At 38.4% G+C, this 22,059-nt stretch overlaps 3 protein-coding genes across 7 annotated transcripts in view; 2 read left to right on the forward strand and 1 right to left on the reverse strand.

The window, feature by feature from the left end:
- The window catches only part of si:ch211-106h4.4 (MAM and LDL-receptor class A domain-containing protein 1), a 77,733-nt gene that overhangs the window by 27,602 nt on the left and 28,072 nt on the right, over window positions 1-22,059 (reverse strand). The window lies entirely within an intron of this gene.
- Window positions 134-14,513, forward strand: LOC124069796 (macrophage mannose receptor 1-like). Its single transcript, XM_046409241.1, has 31 exons — window positions 134-324; window positions 824-1,180; window positions 1,566-1,736; window positions 1,927-2,082; window positions 2,626-2,736; window positions 3,813-3,950; window positions 4,055-4,231; window positions 4,487-4,641; window positions 5,045-5,158; window positions 5,468-5,583; window positions 5,719-5,867; window positions 5,955-6,154; window positions 6,353-6,468; window positions 7,118-7,193; window positions 7,299-7,452; window positions 7,930-7,968; window positions 8,432-8,595; window positions 8,705-8,766; window positions 9,086-9,186; window positions 9,330-9,472; window positions 9,621-9,726; window positions 9,976-10,103; window positions 10,387-10,431; window positions 10,572-10,674; window positions 10,814-11,046; window positions 11,304-11,469; window positions 12,028-12,192; window positions 12,281-12,397; window positions 12,833-12,988; window positions 13,735-13,764; window positions 13,889-14,513. The coding sequence occupies exons 1-31, from the start codon at window positions 225-227 to the stop codon at window positions 14,134-14,136; spliced, it is 4,296 nt and encodes a 1,431-aa protein (XP_046265197.1). The 5' UTR covers window positions 134-224; the 3' UTR covers window positions 14,137-14,513.
- LOC124069795 (macrophage mannose receptor 1-like) overlaps window positions 17,168-22,059 on the forward strand; it is a 31,867-nt gene continuing 26,975 nt past the window's right edge. The window contains exons 1-9 of one of the 3 annotated variants that reach the window (XM_046409239.1): window positions 17,168-17,321; window positions 17,544-17,900; window positions 18,229-18,399; window positions 18,664-18,819; window positions 18,991-19,113; window positions 19,296-19,433; window positions 20,093-20,272; window positions 20,854-21,008; window positions 21,236-21,349. In XM_046409239.1, the coding sequence (XP_046265195.1) occupies window positions 17,258-17,321; window positions 17,544-17,900; window positions 18,229-18,399; window positions 18,664-18,819; window positions 18,991-19,113; window positions 19,296-19,433; window positions 20,093-20,272; window positions 20,854-21,008; window positions 21,236-21,349 (1,458 nt within the window). In that variant the 5' untranslated portion in view covers window positions 17,168-17,257. The remainder of the gene's footprint in view (window positions 17,322-17,543; window positions 17,901-18,228; window positions 18,400-18,663; window positions 18,820-18,990; window positions 19,114-19,295; window positions 19,434-20,092; window positions 20,273-20,853; window positions 21,009-21,235; window positions 21,350-22,059) is intronic. The other 2 variants (XM_046409238.1, XM_046409237.1) reach the window with 2 other exon arrangements.

The raw sequence follows: 22,059 nt of genomic DNA on the forward strand, positions 1-22,059 counted from the left end.
TGTTTGTGCGTGGGTGGGTTTGTATCCCTACTTCCTCCCAACAACGCCCCCCCCCACCCACACACACAGTAGCAAACCAGTAGCAAAATGTTGAAATGTGTCAATCTGTAACATGACACTTTCTCAATGAAAAGAAAAAAAAAAACCTGTCACTGTCAGTGGTATTAAGATTCCTTCCTTTTCATGTTTAAGCTCATAAGTCCTCTGCTTGCAATGCATGGACAATGTCTGCTGCTCTGAGACTTATCAGAAAAATGCTGGTCCCAAGGATAACTCTAGCAGCCTTTATGCTCTTCAGCCAATCTCAGTGTTCAACAATAAACGGTAAAGTATGAACTCAAGCTTTCTTATGTGATATATTCTTGTGTGGAAGGCCTTTTATTCCAGGTAAGTTTTTGAGCTGTCAGCATGTGTTGGTACTCACGTAAGGACAAGCAATTTTCGATTCATTTGTTTGTTTATTTGCTGTACTGGAAATGTATTAGAATCTCCTTCACTTCACTACAATACGGGGGTTAGAACTACTGCTAGCTTTAAGTTTACCAGCTAAAGCTTAAAAGGAGTATTTTGTAAATTCAGACTGTGATATTAAGTTGAGTAAGAAGTAATTCAACTGCAGCTACAGACTATATTTCAAGGATGCTCTTAGTGCATCACTAATCTGTGACAGGAGGCAATGTTTTGATGAGTGAGGAGGGTAATGCTGTCTGAACATCAAAACTTAGTTGTTTAAAATGTTGCACTACAGGAAAACCAATGCATGCGCAAAGATACAATTTAGTGCAACATAATTTAAACAATTTTATTTCACTTCTCTCTGCAGATTCCCCGTTTTCGCTCACTAACAAGGCCACTGGTTTTTGTTTGGTGAAAAAGCTAAACCGCTGCCTTGATGTGCGCTGGACAACCAATGATCGACTTTTTGTTACCTCAACCAGAAAGTGCCTGGGAGCGCAGGGCAAAAGTGTGGGGAGCGAAGTAAGCCTCTATGACTGCGACGACAAAAGTGAACTCCAAAAGTGGGAATGCAAAAATGAAACACTGCTTGCCCTCAAAGGCCAAAAGCTCTACATTGAAATAAAACCTGATGAGTCAACCGCTCTCTCCAGAACTGTTGGGCCAAATAACGAACTCACAATCACAGGGACATCCAGCGGTCCTTGCTCGAGAACATATAGAGGTACAGTACCAAAACCTCTGCTTTGAAGTGAATAGTAAGTGCAAAGTTCAGGCTGAAGAACACAACACATGAGCAAAGTACCGATATCTGAGAGGACTCTTATGAGATACTGTTTGGCTGCTGTCAGCCCCCGCTGCTGATGGGCAGGCTGTTCATGGACTATTCTTGATTTTTACTAGCAAATACAAAGTCACATACCAGCTGATTCTAAGTGTCAGATGAAGAATGATCGAGTAGAATGATGCATCAAGTTCAGAAGACAAGAAAAGATAAATCAAACAATTTTGTATTAATTAATATTGCATTGTATATTGTATTAATAATTATTTATGACAATTCAATTTAAGAAGATTTATTTTGATCAACCTCTTGTTTTCCCTTTCAGAACTTTATACCATTGAAGGAAATGCGTTTGGTAAGCCCTGCATGTTTCCCTTCCAGTACAAAGACCGGTGGTTTGGAGACTGCACTACCTTTGACTCCTCAGCAAAACGTCTTTGGTGTGCAGTAGGAACAAAATACGAACATGAACAGTGGGGATATTGCCCAACTACTTGTGAGTACTGCTTTTAAGAGCACAATATGCGTCTACAGGCAGATTTGTTTGGTTTCATTTGATTAGACCCCACTGGCTTAACTGACAAAACAAAGCATACAGCATAAGAGCTCAGGTTATAGTAGCAATTAAAATGTTTAAACATGAATCTAGAATATGTATTTTTCCATGTTTCTGTATTGACACACAGCTACAGACCACTGGGCAAAAAACCTTGCAACTGGAGCATTTTACCAGATCAACACACAGTCAGTTCTGACGTGGGCTCAAGCTGATACCAGCTGCAAACAGCAGGGGGCGTCCCTGTTCAGTGTCACAGACCCCAACCAGCAGGGTTTTATTTCCGGTAAGGTGCCTCCTGGTGGAGGTTTGCTATCACTGACACACATGCATAATGACCAACACTGAGGGGTTATATTGTTCAGAAATCATTAAAGATGGCTTCTGTCACAAGGCTAAAATATAATTAAGCTTAAAGCAGGGTTTTACTAATTTTAAATTAAAGCTTTAATTGCATCTGAAATAATCTTATTCAACTGGATAATAAAGATGTGCTTCCCAAAATAGTGCAGGACCTCAGGTGCCCTGCTAATTTTCATCAAATCCTTGAGGATAACATTATCACACATAAGTAGATAACTAATACTGTACTACTGTATGTTTGTTTTGATTAATTCAAGACACAAGGTTTTGACACTTGATACTCTTTATTCTCATAAGAGTTTCCTGCACAGCACATCGCTATCCTTGTGTTTTAACACATTTGGTTTATATCTTTTTGTGTGATATGTTGCTATTAAGCAGAGAAAATGACGAACAACGCAGAAAAGAGGAGCAATTTCTTGACTTGGTCCTTTTTCTGTTTTTTTGTCCAAACATAAAAACACAGCACTACTGGGATCAGGAAAACACAAACTATGGATCGGGCTGGTCCTGAACCCAGAACATGGCTGGCAGTGGTCTGATGTGAAGCCCTTGCGTTATCTGAGATGGGCTACAGGTAAATCTTCACTCAAGTAAAAAGCTCTGCAGGAGTTCCTTTAGTGAATATAACTCCTGAATATACAGAAGTTTACCGACAAGTGATAGAAAAAATAATGATAAAACAGGTGTGAATTTGTGCACCTTCACTCTGTAGCTAGCCTTCAAGGACACCTAATGCTCTGGGTTACGAAGGCAACAAAAGATACAAAGACACATTTTAAAATTTAACTGGCTATAATCAATATTTTTATATTGACGCAGGATTGCAGGACTACTTGTACATGACAAAGGTCTCTCATACTGATGAACCAAGAGAGAATCTTTAATCCTGACTCTGCAGTTCCCCTTGGTCTTCAGGGCGTTTTAGCATCTTTGAGCTCTTTGTTTTGATTTTACAGCATGTGGCTTTAATGTTTTGGTATGCTGTCATGACGTTTACTAGTACTGTTTCCACTTTAAGCTATTCGCCCAGCACCAAAAGGCAAACAGAAGTTAGCAACTAGCTGGTGAACCCGACAGAGCATTTAGCAGCTAAAGCGCCAGATGTTTGCCTCAGATGTTAGAGAGCAAAACATTGGACTTACATTTGACAGGTGTTCAGAAACACAACTCTAAATAACGGCCAGCGTTGCTTCATATCTGCTGGATGTGCACATAAACAATTTTTTTCTAACAAGTTGCCATATCAACTATAAGGTGCAATATGCCAGGTATGAGTTAACACCTTGTTGACACTGACCCAAAGAGGCCAAAATGTTAAGTCTGGTTGACATTTTTTGAACATGACATTTTATTTTATGGTCAATCATAAGTAGCATTTGTTTCTGCGTACTTCTAACTGATCAGTTCTATGTTTAGTATAGTATGTGTTGTAAAGAACCCTAAGCCTAATGATTTGACAAACAATGAAGACAAGAAGGCTGCCTTAGTCAATTTCTATAGTTAAATGTAGTCTGAATATATTATTCTTACTTGAAACTACAAGTCTTTTTGTGATTTTACAGCATTAAATGTCACAACTGATGTGAAACTCAAGGAAATTATATATGTGGATCTGCTCTAGTAAAGAATGAATGAATCATCTTGTTTTAGGAAATCCACTTCCTAATCCGGGACACAACTGTGCATTTCTTGACTCTGCTGGACAGTACACTTGGCAAAGTTCATCCTGCTCCAAGAAACTGGGCTACATTTGCTACAAAGACGGGGCTCCGCCAACCCCTCCGGAAAGTACGGGACAATTTTCTCCTCTACGCATTTGTGTTGTTTTTTTATGCGACACAGCCACTGTGTGATATTAGTCGTTCAATCTCCTTTATCTTTGCTGTTTTCAGTTGAACAAGGATTTTGTTCAAACCCTTGGATTCCCTACAATGGCCACTGCTTCCATCTTCATCGTCCTCTTCAAACATGGTCTGAAGCTCAGAAAGAGTGCCGCAAAGAAGGAGGGGACCTAGTTAGTATTCGCAATGTGGAGGACCAAAGCTTTGTCATCTCTCAACTTGGATATGGTATGATTTTAGAATTTAATCTATTTTTTGTTTTAAAGAAGAATGCAAACAATTGAACAAATCTGGATAGGGAGGGAGGCTTATTTAAGTTTGCTGATTACTTAGAGACTGGCAGGAAATAGTAAATGTACAGGAAAAACTAAAGAAATAAATAAGTTAGACCATTTTATTATTCAAAATAATGGCCATAATGGCTATAAAATAATGTTTACCAATGTTCGGGTGGTACCAATAACTCACCGCGCATTTCTGCAGCGTCCACCGATGAACTGTGGATTGGACTGAATGACATAATGACAGAGGGGCTGTTTGACTGGAGTGACCACTCTACTGTCACCTTCACCAGCTGGGAGTATGGAAAACCTACCATCTCCACTGATGCAGAGGACTGCGTTCTAATCACAGGAGAGGTGAGATGTGCCATGTGGGTATAAGGGTGGACAGAGTTTAAACATGCATGGACACAACATACAAAATGAAACTTAGGTGGCACCCTGGTTGTATCCAGACTGATACGTGTATCAAATATTCAGCTGCATTACAACAAAAAAATGAAAACAAAATCCAAACATTTTGGTACAACATTCACGAAATCACACAAATTTCAAATAAATCAAGATATTTTTGTCGGATTCATCATTGTTTTCTTTTTGTTATATTGTTGGTATGTTTGAAACAGATTCACAAGTTGGTGCGATTACAATTGAGTGTTTATGAACAATTCTGGGTTAATAAATGGCAAATGAAGCACAAAATGGCAGAAAAGTATGCGTCATCTCTTCAACCATGACAACCTGTGCTTCTTTCTTGCAGAATGGGAACTGGGCAGATCGCTCCTGTGATGAGAAACATGGTTTTATCTGTATGAAGCAGAGCACCACTGAACGCACCGGAGATGAAGTAGATATGGAGCTCGGCTGCAAAGTTGTGAGTGAAGTTTATATGTAATGTATGAAAAAAAAATACATCTGGATTTGACATCTGGAAAATGATGAAAAAACATATAACTTAAAAAGTAAAACTGATTCAATATCACAGTCAATTGGTTAGCTCGGCGTGTAGACCAAAGCATTGTAGATTTTGCAGAGAAAGCAGACAAATAAGTAAAAAATAACAATACAACTTCATTCACTTTGTTTCAAAAATATTTGCTGGTGAATTGCAGAAGAATCTCTTGTGAACAAAATGGATGAGTAGGAATCCATTCATTTACAATCAGTGCTCTTTTTCCTACAGGGCTGGAAAAGGCATGGGTCCTACTGCTACTTCATAGGAACGGAGACAAAGTCGTTTGATGAAGCCAAGGAGGACTGTGAGGCTTCTGGCTCCTACTTAGCGGATGTCTCAAATGGGTAAGAACATTATGTGTTTTTGTTATTATCATTATTATTGATGTTATCACTGAAGTAGCTGTGTGTGCACGCAACATACAGCATATTCCTCAATGAGACAAAAAAATATCTATGAACTTGTGTAAATGTTTCCAGGGTGGATAATGCATTCCTTGTCAGCTTGGTGGGGTTGAGACCAGAGAAAAACTTCTGGCTGGGCCTCTCAAATCAAAAAAACATTGATGAATTTGTGTGGACCAACTCACAACCAGTGAGGTTTACTCACTGGAATGCACAAATGCCAGGTATGGAGGAAGAGGCAATTCCATCTTTACCTTAGGAGGCATGAACAGCAGCTTCACAACTTACTATTATTTTTTTCCTTCATTAAGGTTATGAACAGGGCTGTGTGGCGATGAGAAGTGGGATTTTGGCTGGACTCTGGGATCTGCTGCCTTGCACCAATAAGGAGAAATACATCTGTAAACACCAAGCAGATGGGGCAGTTTTAACCCCTGCTCCACCCACTCCGGCTCCTCCCAAGTGTGCGGAAGGTTGGACTCGAGTGGGAACAAGAAGCACCTGCACTAAGGTACAACAAGAGACCTGAGCTAATGTATTTTCTTCTAGGAATCAAAGCACATTTCTGCCAATGATATACAAATCTTGGCTAAATAAATACATAAATATAAACATATAAATAAATGAAATTCTACTCGAATCATCTAGTTCACTGCTGTACATATCTGGTATACTTCATTTGCTTTTATTTTTTTTCTTTGCGTTCAAGTTTTTTACAGGACCTCGATCAGCTGAGAAAACCTGGTTCGAGGCCAGGGATTACTGCAGGGCCATTGGAGGAGACCTGCTCAGCATCCACAGCATGTCAGAGTTACATGTGGGAAGGTATGATCTGGTTAATTGCAACTTTGACTTATAATTCTTGCAGCATTACAGAAGGCACACATTAACATCTATTTGCTCAATCTGTGTCACATGGAGCGTAAAACAAAAAAACTGGCACAAAGAGGCATACGAAAGTTAGAAGACTATCATAGTAAAACAAGTCTTCACTGACATTTCCTACTTGCGGCGAATAAACAAAAAGTAAAATAAAATAAAATAGAAACATTTACAACTGAGATGTGTTAATTGGCTTTAAGATGATCCAACATGGAACGAAGCAGTGAGTCAGAGAAAGAGAGAAATAAAACCGTTTTCAACCTTTGTTCTTTACCACAAATAAACACACCCACACCCCTGCACAACCCTGCAGGAAGGTGCTGCCTTATTATTATTACCGCAGACATGAAGCGTGCAGTCTAGAGCACCTTAGTTAGCTGGCCCGTCTTATTTGCCATGGTTGATTCAACTTCAGGTACTACAGTTATGTTTTGCCTCTAGATGGGGCAGAAAGACAGACATGTTAGGGTGAAGAGGAGCATAGCAATGAGACAGAGCAGCATCAGATAACTTCAATTAAGCCAAAGCTCTTTGTTAAAGCATTCTAAAATATCGTTTGACAGATAAATTAATCATATGATTTTATAAGCAGCAGACATGGCAGAGCCTGGATTGGACTTCATGCTCCTGACCCCACCACTGGTTATATGTGGAGTGACGGATCCCCGGTTAGTCTGACGTTTTTACGACTAACCTGATAACCCAAACCACTTTTTCAATATTTTCTTATTTTTTTATATTATTTATTTTTTGCCATTTTGTTTTGCTCACAGGTTAACTTTCAGCACTGGCAAGCAGGAGAGCCAAACAATCATAATAACGACGAATCTTGTGCTGAATACAGAATATACAGCTATGATGACACTGGGTCTTGGAATGATTTGAACTGTGAGAGCTACAATGACTGGCTGTGTCAGATCCGCGCAGGTACAACTGGAATATAACGTGCAGTAATAGTGACTTTAACATTCATCCAAACATACCTGACCTGAAAATCCATGCTTTTTCATGCTCAGTTCCAGCTGATGCAGCATTGGTCAGTCTGTGTTGCCTTTGGACTAGTACGGGTCAGCAGTTATAAAATACTGACCCATGTGAACAAGAAAAGCACTCTCTACTCTCGTCAATCATTTTGCTCATTTCCAACACAATCAGAACCATAACAGTATAGTACAGTATCTCAGGATACAGTATTTAGTAAGTATATGTTAAAAGTATATTTTTGTAAGCATATTTTTCTGTACTATGTATCGCACTTTGCTAGATACTACTACATACTACTGTATTGTTCAAAGTAACTCGCAGTATAAACAACCGTTGATTATCTCACAGTAAGAAAAGACTTAGAGACAAGTTGTTTGCTTTTTTTCTACAACAAATTGACACTCGTTTGTGACCTTACAGGAGTGACTCCAAAACCACCTCCAAATGATACTGCCGTAGGTAAGCTGATGTTTGTAAAAGCCCACACGCACACATGAAGGGTGACAAAAAAAACATAACATGCAACATAATGGGAGACTAGGTGACTAAGTGGTTAGAGTGCAACTTCAGTCATATGTCACATTTAAACTTTTTTTTATTGGGTTGGGATATGAGCCCAAAATTTCCCACTGTACTAATGTGTAGATATCAGAATGACCACAAAGGTTTTAAGGCTGACTACATTTTTTGCTATTAAATTAATTCATTTCATTTAAAAAAAAAAAAAAAATCAACCGACTCCTCAACAGTCACAGTCAGGTAACTGAAAATCAGGTAAAGATGATTTTCAGTGGAATTTCTTTTTTCTTTTCTTTTTACCTTTACAAAAAAAAAGGATTTGGGTATAGGATTTACATTAACTGAATGTAATTTATAAACTGTTAAAAATGAACTAATTGTCAATATGTTTCTAAAAACGCAGAGCTTAACACCACTTCAGATGGTTGGATTGAGTGGAGAGGGAAGCAGTATTTCATAAACAGAAACTCAATGTACATGGACGACGCTCGTCACTTCTGTCAGCAGAGACACGGTGACTTGGTGTCTATCACCAGTAAGGAAGAAAATGTCTTCTTATGGAAACAGGTGGGCATTTTCCCATTCAGTTATTGCAGATACTGAGACACAGTTAATAAACAAAAGAACTGGGTCTTAAAACTCAAATGTGCATTTCTGCATGTGTGTGCTTTTACAGATTTCCAGAAGCTACGGGTCCTTTTATATAGGCTTGTCAGTAGATCTTGATGGGTCATTTTGGTGAGTATCAGTGATTATAATACAATAAATGTCTGTTTCTAAGGAGAACAGAAAAAAAAACCTCTTGAGTCCTTATTAAGCATCAACTATCAACGCAAGAGACCCCTGAGACTTGAAGACACTATTGTGTCCAAAATCACTCACTCACTGTTCACCAAACTACACTCATATCTGAACCATTTTAAAGCTCCAGTTTAGGCTACATTTGTCATCACCTCTATATTTCATTTGTCCTTTGTTTGTTTGCTGTGCAAACCACAACAAGATGTTGTTTACATGACTACACATTATAATTCAACTTCACTGTGTGTGCTTTAAGGTGGATGGATGGCTCTCCAGTGGGGTTACAAAGATGGGATGAAAATCAGCCCAGTACAAATAACTTTGATTCGAACTGTGTTACTATGACTTATTATATGGGTGAGTAATATAAACACATTAAAGTATCAACCCCAGATGAGATGTTCTGGATAAGATTAATATGCTGCTCTAAATAATAATTTAAAAAAAAGTAAACTGCTGCAGGTGAAACATTTCTCAATGTTCCTTTGCTGTACTTGCAGGTTTCTGGCAAACTTGTAATTGTGGCCAAGAGCACCAGTTCTTTTGTAAACGAGGAAGCTCACCGCCTGTCAACACCACTGCTGCTCCCACAGTTCCTCCTAAAGGTGGCTGCCCACTCAAGTGGACCAAATTTGACTCAAAGGTCAGAAATCAAAAGAGCGTTTGGCTGCAGAATGAACACACAGATGTTTTTAAGATCAGATCAGATGACATCAAAACTTGAGATTTACAGAGAAAACTAAGGTTTGTTTGTAGAGTGAAAAATCACTGTTTTCATGTCTTCTCTGTAGTGTTACAGTATCATAACTAACCGAGCGGCCACCTGGGAAGAAGCAAGGAGACAGTGCATCACCATGGGAGGCAATTTAGTCTCGATTCCCACAAGGCGTGTGCAAGGTTTGTTCTACTGTTTTTCCACATATTCTTTTATATACTAATCATAATCATACATAAATACCTTGAATTAAGATGTTTTGCAAAACTATTGTGAATCAAATAACAAATAACTGTACAAAGTAAATTACTAGATGCGCTCAGGAACACTTTGTTAAACTGTTTATTTGCACATGATAACATGGTTTTTTAATTCAGTTTTGCAAATATTATGTTGGAAATGTTGCTGAAAAAAACCTGTGAAATTTTCAGCGTTTATGATCACCAAAATGGCTGAGGTAGCAGCTACAGACCTCTGGATCGGCTTGAATAGTTTAAAACAAGATGGATTTTACTGGACTGATGGAAAAGCAAGGAAATATACCAACTGGGGCTATTCTGTAAGTACACACACAATCTTTATTGGACTGAACCATTCTAATGTGAGGCTAATTAACTGTAAATCAAAAGAGCAACTTAAGATCAGCTGTAAATTCTGTTCCAGTAGTTTTACTTGATAACCGCAGTGAGGTAGATGTGTACTCGAGGATGTGCCCGTACTCTGTGACATAAGAAATACTCTCTCAACCAGAGAGGGCGACAAAACGCTGCCTTTTAGCTTGACGCTGAGTTACAGCTTAATATAAATAAAGCTTTTTTAAAAAATCATGTTCTGCTCTTTAGAAAACTCGACGACGTCCAGGAACCTTTTATCAAAGATGGAATGAGGTAACATTTCCAATGTTGATATAAAGTAAAATACCACTCCTTTTCAGTTTCTGTCACGATGTACAGAAGACAAAAGTCATTTGCTAACAAACACTCAGAAGGATTTTAAAATCCTAACCACTCCCTGTATCCTTTACCAGGAAGACTGTGTTGTGATGTCCAGCAGTTCTATTCTTGGCATTGGTAAATGGCTGATTAGGTCCTGCAATGACACCTACGGATTCGTCTGTCTTCGAAATGTTGGTGAGTTCATCTTTTTCTCTTTTGGAAACTGTCTAGACTTAAAAATTAACCTTGTTTGTGCATCTTACATTAGAGCATCCAAATTACAATTGGCGTACAGCACAATAATAAAAAATGATTTTATCTCCTCCTGCAACAGACCCAAACATCCCATCTCAATCAGATACAATCATTCCGAGCATCTATGTACCTGTGGCAAATGACAGCATCAAGGCTGTCACTAAAAATCTCACCTGGGAGGATGCCAAAAAACACTGTGAGGGTGAAAAAGCCAACCTGGCCAGCCTGCGAAATGAGTGGACACAGGCCTATGTTGAGCTGCTGGCCATGAATCTTAAAGCTCCTGTGTGGATAGGACTGAACAAAAACAAGGTACAGACAGTCTGAAATTGCTCAATTGAAGCTCAAACTGTAAATTAAAAAAAAATTACAAATGACTAATGTACAATAAATTATTATCTTTTATCCATGACATACAATATAAAACTTGCACAAAGCCACTGACCATCTACTCTCCTACAATATCAAGGGTGTTTTATCTATTTGAAATGCCATTAAAATTTTAGAAATATACTGAATTAAAACACACATTTTCAATGTAAATGCATCTGATTCATTCTTGCTTTCAGACTGGCGGTTACTTTAGGTATATTGATGGCTGGCACCTGTCCTTTGCCAGCTGGGCAGAAGGCGAACCAACCAGGAACCAACCTTGTGTGTACGTGGATGTGGATGGAAAATGGAAGACTGCTTTCTGCAATCAGACCATGAACAGTGTTTGCATGCAGACGACAGGTACGACTGGTAGCAGGCAGTGTAGAGATTTTGCACCGTGAAAATGAACTTGTCAGTGCACTCTGGTGGACAAACTATGTAAACCTCAAACCTAGAGTAGTAGTTCTACACAGCAACTTCCTGATATTCACTGGCCAACATATACTAAGATATACCAATAAGTTAATACTGGCCAAAATATTATAAAAAATAAATGTCAATGTCTGGAAGATTTAAAGTAATTTAATCAGACTTGATTACTGCTAAGCACCATCGCTGTCCAACAGCTGGACACCGTATTGCACAACAATAACAGTCAAGAAGAAATCTTTCAAGCCATAAAGAAACACCATTTGTTTCTTTATCTTCACCAACTGATATATTGTTTTCACTTAAAGAAATCAGTGACCACTGACTTTGTGAAATATGTTAATTTACTCAGATACAGTACATACTTAATCCAGCATATGAATTAGAGCGAGCTATTACAATGTAGGAAGGTTTTTTGTTGCAATGAATGTCACAGTAAGACAATTTGTAATTATTTCATCTACATATCACTGCCTCTGTCCCTCACAGCTGTGCCACCGACAGAGTCAGCCAGCTTCCCAGGAGTTTGCCCTGAAGAAACACATGAAGACTATCAACCAAGTTATTCCTGGCTGCCATTTAAGGGTCATTGTTATTTGTTTATCACAGAGGAAATTGAATGGGCAGATGCAGCTAGTAGCTGTGTAAGGCATGGTGAGAGACTCTTCTTCCAGAAACTTTTGGACATCTAGTAATATGTGTTTCATAATTCATACAACCAGATTGTTTTTTTGTTGCAAAGGTGGAATCCTAGCCAGCATTGAGGACCATGATGAGCAACAATTCATCAAAGGCAATTTGGAAATATTCCAAGAAAGCCATAGTGCTTTCTGGATCGGCCTGTATAAAACTCATAAAGGTATGATTACACTTTTCGCAAAAAAGAGCCTTTTGAAGGAAAAAATGTGCAAATGTGTCAAATTTGTATAAAATCTTTAAATATCTTTTAAACAAATTTAAAAAAAAAACACAACAAAAGATCATTAGTTCAAACATCAACAAAGACAGACCGCAGACGATGAAGGCAGCATCCGAAAATGAACCCAAAACTCACTAAGTACTCTCAGCATAGATTTTTATGACATGACTATTTTTGTTTATAAGTTTTGTGCATTATTTTTGTACATTACAACTCGCAACATTTGAGCTGAAAGTCAAATTTTGTCAAATGGAGACTAAAGTAATCAAATTTGTGACTAGTGTCTGACTCAAGTATACTTAATATATCAAAACAAATATTTGGCAAACTAAAAAAGTGAAAATAGTAATACACCGGGTTTATGTTTGGCCCTAGGGACATGGAAGTGGTTGGACAAAACGGTCATGGACTATATCAACTGGGCTCCAGATGAGACTGAATATGACTATGGAGAGGTCAGCACTTCAGATGGGTTTTGGAAGTCTGGTCGCAGATGGCACGACAGAGCGTACATCTGTAAAACACCAAAAGGTAAGATGATCATGACCATGAAGTCTAAGTATATGTTTTTTATCATGAGCATTCACACAGATCTCGTGTTCAGAAATCCTCCGGAGTAAGAGGAAGCCATGCTCAATACTTAAAAGTCTATTTACCTTAAATGCTAAAGGAATTTAAACTGGATGAGGGAGCTGCTATCTGAGTACAAGCAGTGTGAATAAGATTTTCTCTGTCAAAATCACATATTGCATATTAATTTGAACATTAAACAACTTTTTGCTTCCTCCTCAATCCTTGTAGTCTTAGTGTAAACATTGCAGAACAAAGTCAGAGGACAATGTCAGATTATTACCAAAGCAATGTAGTTGATACCAACTACAGCACAATCATACAAAAACAATTACTTGAAAGTTTGCCAGCTTTTGGCTTTAAATTGAACAGGTTTAACCACACAGTATCCAAAGCCCTTTTCATAGGAAGCTCTGCAATTGTACAAAACAGAATGGAATTGGAGAAATTTAAATTTTTTTTAGCAAAGGGCTCCTCAGCTGAATTGGAGCTATTGAGTGACTTGTTTTCAAACAACAATAACAGCTATTTTTTAGGTTATTTTAGGTGAGCACTGCAGAAAAGGATGACTCAGAATATATATGGATTGGGGAGTGACGGGGTCAGTCTTCCCTTGTAGATGTGGATGGGGGTGGAGATGGAGCTGATAATGTTGTACATTTACAGAGATTAGTTATCTGAGCATTTTTCCCTTCTTTTCCCAACAGTGATGCTCAGAGATGGAGGGTCAAAACCTGGTAAGTTTACATCTCCTTAAGCTCTGTAGCATTTGAATTACTTACAATAATAATATTTTACATGTAATGCAATATTCACAGTTATATACTGATTTGATTGATCCACCTGCTGAATTATGTGCAGAGCCACATGGAGGTGAGGATCCTCGAAATCGTGCCCACACAAGTTTGTTGGTTGTGCTGATCATCACTGCAGTTTCTACGCTGATGGTCACTGCATTCTTCCTCTACAAGAAGTCACCTCGTCCCTTACCCACATTCGACAATCCACTCTACATCGACAGTGAACGATCTCAGCCCGATGTGGTTGACACCAATAAACTGATAGAGAATGCAGAGGCAGAAAACCCTGAGCCTATTATAACTCTGTGATTTACAAAGTAAATGGGACATACACTTTACCGTACTGCATCCCAGACTGATGTGTTTTTGCTTGTTTTTGTTTTTTTTTTACTTAATATGGTATATATTCAGTTATTTAACAATATGTCACTTAGTGCGAGTTTCAGTGAAGTTGGCAATGTCTGACCTCATGGAACAGAACAATTTAGGCTCTAGGATGTCTCAGTGGGAATGACTGATATTTGATTTTTTTCTTCTTATCTATGATTGACTGTACATAACTGTTATATGTTTTGCTTTTGCTCACCAGACGGTGTTCATTGCTTGTACTCTTGAAATGTGTAAAAATAAAAATCTAACTGCTTGTCACGGTTAAATGAACATTAAACTTGGCATTACACAATAAATGTTCATTTTTGTGAGTTTTTCCTTATTAAATAAATAATATCATAATAAACATCAATTTACTTTCTCTCTTTGTACTGACTACTATTTCATGTTTATTGACTAAAGTTAAGACAAATTTAGAATTTTCACAAGTGCAACAAAGATAACACTGACATTTATCAATTAATTAAAAGTGACTTTTAAAACACTTCATATTCCTAGATACCGTCATCTAACAATGAATAATAGTGAATAACAAAAAAAAAACAAAAACAAAAAAAACCCCCTGAAACCTTGTTAAAAAATTATTCAAATACTGTGTCTTAGCCGTCAGGAAGAAAGGTTGTAGAGCAGGTGTAACGAAATTGAAGATTAAATAATTCTTTATTAGTCCTGCAGTCCTGCAAAGATTTTGTTGCACAATAAAAGTAACTTGCTGTAATGTGTGCAGGGTTTTCTCTCTCTCCATGAACGCATGTACATTACAGTTATTTCATAGAAATCAATGTTTTTCATTCAGAATAATGAAATCCAGTCATCTTATCAAACGATGATAATAACAAAAACATGAAACAAATAGTATTTTATAGAGGCAGAGACTGGTTAACATCTTGTTTGATGAAATGACATTACATTCATTCATTTCATTTTTCAGGTATATGAACACAAACAAATATACATGATAATAAAAAACATCACTGACATGCTGAATGACATTTACGTGAAGTAAAATGATCTCAAACATAAGGACGCGAATATATGCAATTTTCTTAAAGGCTACCATTAAACACGGGAAGGTAACACTCAAAAGAACGTACATTGTTGTTCACTTGACACAAAGGGCGCTGGGAGGAGATCTGATGGTCAGTTTGTGCTGACAAAGGCAGACATGTTCTCCTGCCCTTGGGTTGCTTCCTTACTTACCAGAACCTAATATCGGTGTTTCCCAATTTGTCATCCCATGTCGGAGGTTTCATTTCACAGACTCAGACAAGCCCCACCCCAATACACTCATTCATTTAACCGTCAATTCTGATGGCGAAATATAAACCGTACAGTACATTGTGTAATGACATGGGACTCAAACATCGAATCATTATTACAACATCAAATCTCTTCTTTAATCAACGAGATAGAGTGTGTTCTCCCTTAGCTGAGGCTGATTCATTAATCGGAACCTTGTGCCTCCCTTAACCTGTTTCATCACAGCCTTGAGTTAATCAGCTTTGATTAAAACTCAAAATTAGCAGTGGCCATGATGTTTCCATTTGTGAGTAGCAATTCTCAGAAGACCCATCTGCGTATCAAAAGCAGCACATTAACCATCTGTATAGGCCTATTTCACAGCAGACATTCTAACAGGTTATAACAGATGTTACTGAAAACATCCATCCATCCATCCATTTTCTATACCGCTTATCCGTCAGGGTCGCGGGGGAGCTGGAGCCTATCCCAGCTGACTACGGGCGAGAGGCGGGGTACACCCTGGACTGGTCGCCAGTCAATCGCAGGGCCAACACACAAAGACAAACAACCACACACTCTCACACTCACACCTAGGGGCAATTTAGAGTAGCCAATTAACCTAATGTGCATGTTTTTGGTATTGTGGGAGGAAGCCAGAGAACCCGGAGAAAACCCACGCAGGCACAGGGAGAACATGCAAACTCCACATAGAAGGGCCCAGACCGGGATTCGAACCTGGAACCCTCTTTCTATGAGGCGACAGTGCTAACCACTGCACCACCGTGCCGCCCGTTACTGAAAACATTACCAACAAAAGTCTTCTATTTAGTCGAGCCATTTCCAGGCCCCTGCTAACTTCCTTAATGAGAGACCATTAAACATGAGCCTTTCCAGAGCCTTCATAGACTGCTGTACTGATCAAAATGGAAGCACAACTGTTATGTCAGATGAGTGTGAGACAGATGACTGAAAAACATGGCTGAAACGCCTCTGTAGAAACTGCATTAAAAAAATATAAAAAATAAAAATATAACATTGGCTCATTATGAAAGCAGTCAGGGAGTGAATCTATGACTGACTCACTGTACTCTCTTCTTTTTCTTTTACTTGAATGTCACTGACTAACATTAATACTGCAAAGTAAAGCAAGATTTTACAGAGCCAGCTGGAACTTTTTCATTCTTGGTGGGTGTGCCGGGTGCCTGACAGGAAGGTCAGGATCCAGTGCCACAGGGCAGTGCTGAGCCCTACATTTTCGAGCCTGATGACAAGACTGGGGGTACAACAGTACTGATATTGTTTCACTGATCCAGTAGGACAGATCAGTATAGATGGGTAGGTCAATTTATTATCATTTATTTATTAGTATTTATTAAGAACTGATCCATTTATGTGTTGTTGTTTATGTGTCATGTCAATGAATCAATTTCAACTTCCTCTTAACTAGAGTCTAGACAAAATGAAAAGTCAGCGTTATGGTGGCGTTCTCTTAGTAAATATTGTGCAACACACTGACGTTAAGGAACAATTTTATCTGTCAAGACAACAAATATCAGCATCTGTATTCCTGTGGGAAAAAGACAGTCAACTTGTAACTTCCTGTTCATCTGAAATAGCTGACAAATAAAACTGAAATGATGCTGATTCTTTTAAAAAAAACAGTGAAAGAGATGATCATGATGACGTAGTGTTGTGTGTGTATTAAGAGTCCCTTAATTTCACAGTCACTCACACACTCTTCAGTCCCGCAATGTATGAATAACATCCTCAGCTGTAGACATCTCAGAAGATTCTTACGATGAAGATAACTTGTACAGCCTTTATGCTCCTCATCCAAACATTACAATGTTTGGCCTCAGACGGTACAGTAATATTTCCCCCTCTCCACAGAGTAGTATATCATGCACATTTATTGATTAAGCAAACTTGTTACAGTTAAATATTGAAATGACTGTGATTTTAGATATAATTTTTTTGTGAATAATTGTGATAGATTGTTGTGGTACTAGTTGTTCAGATGATTTTCTGATTTCTTCTGCAATCTGTCCTGGGAATGGTGTATTGATTCTTATCTTTCTCGACAGATTCACCATTTCAACTAAAGGTCAAGGCCACTGACTTTTGCTTGGTTAAAATACATGACATCTGTTTTGACATACGCTGGACAACTGGTGACCGACTTCTGGTTCCCTGGAGAAATAAGTGTCTGGGAGTCCAGGGGAAAAGTGTGGGAAGTGAAATAAGCCTCTATGACTGTGATGAAAACAGCGAACTCCAAAAGTGGGAATGCAAGAACGAAACAGTGCTTGCTCTCAAAGGCCAAGAGCTTTACATTGAGCTCACTGCAGACAACACAGCGGTTCTCTCCAGAACAATAGGACCCAACAACCACCTCACAATTTCAGGGACGTCCAGCGGTGCTTGCACAAGAACATACAGAGGTACAGTAGAAAATAATCAACGTTGTTCATATACACTCATTCAAATCCATGAATTATTGAGCTATTTTTTAAAATGTTCACTAGAATTACAGTATATCTTCTTTTTACATGAGTTTCTTGTGTATCTCTAGAAATCAACACATGAAAAATATAGAACAAGCTGAACTAAATGCACATCCCATATTTGAATTATTTTCCATTTTATAAAATAATTACTGTGCCATATATTCTCATAAATTAACTACTGGCACCGTGTTAAAAAAAATTTATCATCATTATTATTTGTCATTTTTTTTCCTTTTGTTCTTTTGTTGCTTTGGCCTTCCAGAACTTTACTCCATTGGAGGAAATGCAAATGGCAGGATCTGCATGTTTCCTTTCCAGTACAAAGACAATTGGTACTCATCCTGCACAACAACAGACTCCCCAGACAAGCGTGCTTGGTGTGCGATTGAAACAAAATATGATCATGAACTCTGGGGATACTGCCCAACTAATTGTGAGTATTGCCTGTGAGAACCAGAGTTTCAGTACAGAAGGGCATAGTTAAAATGCAAGAATATTCTAAAGTGTACAGTAATTTAAACTGAAGAGGCTGAGGTTGGCTCTCGCAATAATAATGTCCCTTGGAGTAAGGCATTACTTTACTTAGGACCAGTCACCAGTTTAAAGTCAGCCTCTAACATTAAATGCAAACAAGACTGGATGAAAAAATATCACATTTCTAAATGCATTTCCATATGTGCCCATGTATATTTCACAGCCAAACAACACTGGAACAAAGACATCACAACGGGAGCGTATTACCAGCTCAACACACAGTCGGCTCTGACTTGGCCCCAGGCTGAAACCAGCTGCAAACAGCAGGGTGCCTCCCTGCTCAGTATCACCGATCCTCACCAGCAGGCTTACGTCACAAGTAAGCCGACACTAACCCTGTACTCAACGCATTGCTTAAGGAAGCATGTGTTTGAGAAACACACATCAATCCTGTTCTTCATTTATCATTTGTTAAACATAAAAGTGGCATAGTCTTGCACTCACTCATAATAATTTTCTAATCTTTGTTTCTTACTTGCCAAACACACAGTACTACTACAGAGCGAGGGCAGGGGACAGGGTGACAAACTTTGGACTGGGCTGATCCTGGATGCAGAACATGGCTGGCAGTGGTCTAATGGGAAGCCTTACCGTTACCTGAATTGGGATTCTGGTAAGTTTTCTTTCCACTACAGTTCTTCATGTTTCTATTCTGAAACTGCTAAGATTATCGTATCTCTGACATATCATATCTGTTTTTTATGCGGCCACTAATTTGTGTGAAGCTGAAGAATGTGACCTGAACTGACAAAAGTCTCTGTCATCATGTCAAGTTTAATCATCATTATGTTTTAGGACATCCACTTACTAATCCAGGACACAACTGTGCAATTATTGATGGTGTTGTGCAGTACTCCTGGTTAAGTTCAACATGCACCAAAAAACTGGGGTACATCTGCTACAGTGAAGGAGTTGTGGCTCCTCCTACTGAAGGTAAAGAAAAAATGTATTATATGTAAACCATATTATTTAAATTGTGCATTGTGTGCACAATTAGTAGGCAAGTTGTAGTTTTGAGGATTAATTTTATTACTGAACAACTACAGTGCTCTCAGACCAATTCAAAAATGATAATAAACCTCAAACCTAAATATTTAAGGACATAAAAGTGAGGTTTTGGCTTTTATTAGGGCTTTTTATTGGGCAACTTTTAGTGTGCAGAATTATTACCGTATTTTGTGGACTATAAGGCGCACCAGATTATAAGGCACAATATCAATGAATGGGTCTATTTTCATACATAAGGTGCACCGGATTATAAGGCACAATATAAATGTGTTAGAGTGCTACATGCCTCTGAAAGGCTTTTTACAATTTTTTACTTTTCAGAGACAGTTAAATCTCTTTTGTTGCCCATTTTGTCTGAGGAAAAGAAACTGCCTAATAATTATGCACATCTTGATATAGGGTGTTGATCTCCTTAGGCCACATCCTCCCTCCCTCATTACACAAATACACTAGATGTGCTTGAATCCAATAAGCATTCAAGTTTATACAGCTTGGAGTTGGAAAATATGCATAAAAACGATGATATGGTTAGTGTATTACTACTTGGCTTTGATTACTGATTTATCTGTTCTTTTCATGATCAGCTCCTGAGACAGGATTTTGTTCAAGACCTTGGATTCCCTACAACGGCCACTGCTTCTACCTCAATCGGACTAAGAAAACATGGTCTGATGCTCAGAGGGAGTGTCGCAAAGATGGAGGGGACCTAGTGAGCATCCGCAACGTGGAGGACCAAAGCTTTGTCATATCTCAACTTGGATATGGTAAGTAAAATACAAGAAAACGAAAATAATAAAAAAGAAGAAAAACAAAAGAAAAACTCATAGTATCTTGAAAGAAAATGTCTTCACAACAATCCATAAAGCACTGAGCCTGCAGGCCTTTTCTTTGGTACTGTCCTTTGAGAAACTTTCAAATACCTTCAGCCTGGTATTTAAATGACAACATTGCTTTTGCTCCCCTGCTTTCAACTGATCAGGCCTTCTTGCTTCTACTTTTCCCCAACTGGTAAAACTCAGAAGGCTCTGTTGAGCGTAAAATGTTATGATTAACTGTGCCGCAGATACGTCTTGTCTTGATCATGTAGCATTGTGAAGTAATTCTTTTTAATATTTTTTTATACTGCAACAAAGCAATTTGCTCTGAATGGGTTAGAGTGAGAGAGGCAAAGTTCCTTCTTTTGTGGATCCTTAGTAACAACATAGGAATTGAAACTTGTTGGTATTGCATGCAGATTTCTGGTCAAAACAAACAAAAAGACAAGCATAACAAGCTAAGCAGAGTGCAAAACACAAATATATGACAGATCATTGAGGGAAACATGTCCCCCTCCCCATGTCTGCAGCATCCACTGATGAGCTATGGATTGGACTGAATGACAGGAAGACAGAGCGGCTGTTTGACTGGAGTGACCACTCTACTGTAAGGTTCACCAGCTGGGAATATGGGAAACCTGCTCTCTTCACTAGTCAAGAAGACTGTGTTCTCATCAGGGGAGAGGTAATCAGTGCCATGTCTGTACGGTACAATGACAAACTTCTTGTAAAAGTATCAAAGAGCATATGGAAACTCTTGTTCAAACCGTTTCATATAGTTTTGCTCTGAGGCCGTTTTTCCCTGTTAAAATCATGGTAACAATCATGATTTCCTGGAAATGCCCAACTTGCATGTCACAGTCAGGAGGACTTCACAGCAATAAACATTTTTACATTGTGTCTTTTATGTAGAATGGAAACTGGGCCGACCGTGTGTGTGATGAGAAACATGGCTTTATTTGTATGAAGACGAGTGCCTCCGAACCCTCTGGAGATGAGGTGGAGCAGAATGTGGGTTGCAAAACCGTAAGTGAACTTTAATTTTTCTAATTTATGACAGATTATCTGTATTTGGTCTATAATGGTTTCAAAGTTAAACCGCGTTGTTGAGTGTTGAACGTTGAGTGTTGAGTGTTGTGCCAGAGCTGGATTTTGAACATCCAAACTTTCGGATGGCCAATTTATTTCACAGAATGGAGCAATTTGTGAAGCTGGGTCCGAATGCAAAGAACGATTACAACTGCTTTTTGTTAAAGATATTTAGAAAGTACTGTAGTCATTAAAAGTAGAGCAACTGATTGTATCTGGTGGTGGCCCCAAACCCAAACCATTATTTCTAGTTAAGAAATCCACAAATTCAACAAGGAAACAGGCAGATATCTTGTATTTATAGCAAGGATGGGTGAACTATACGTCAATTGCTCATATACAAGACTAAAAGCACTGAAACCAAATAATCATGAGACAACAGAAGAAGAATAATTATAATAACAACAACAACATTGTAACACTTTATGATGACACTTTCTTCACCGCCGAGAGGAAATTCGCTACAGCAGCCAACAAGACAGTGCAGAAGAAATTATACAAATTCTATAAGATTATAAAAAACACAAGGTTAGTACAAAAGATATATGATTGTGTAGGTGATATATCCATATATGCAGCTGAGGTAGAGAGGAATGGTGGATTAAGTTCTATGTATATTTGATATGGGTGCAAGGTTCACCGTTTCT

The sequence above is a fragment of the Scatophagus argus genome, chromosome 13, assembly GCF_020382885.2.
Source record: "Scatophagus argus isolate fScaArg1 chromosome 13, fScaArg1.pri, whole genome shotgun sequence".
Lineage (NCBI taxonomy): Eukaryota > Metazoa > Chordata > Actinopteri > Scatophagidae > Scatophagus > Scatophagus argus.

Bases quoted from the DNA above. Each gene is read 5' to 3' on its own strand.
- LOC124069796 (XM_046409241.1), top strand. From the start codon at position 225: ATGTCTGCTGCTCTGAGACTTATCAGAAAAATGCTGGTCCCAAGGATA. The intron at 6,469-7,117 runs GTATGATCTGGT...TTTTATAAGCAG, and splicing joins TCAGAGTTACATGTGGGAAG to CAGACATGGCAGAGCCTGGA. The intron at 12,398-12,832 runs GTATGATTACAC...GTTTGGCCCTAG, and splicing joins CCTGTATAAAACTCATAAAG to GGACATGGAAGTGGTTGGAC.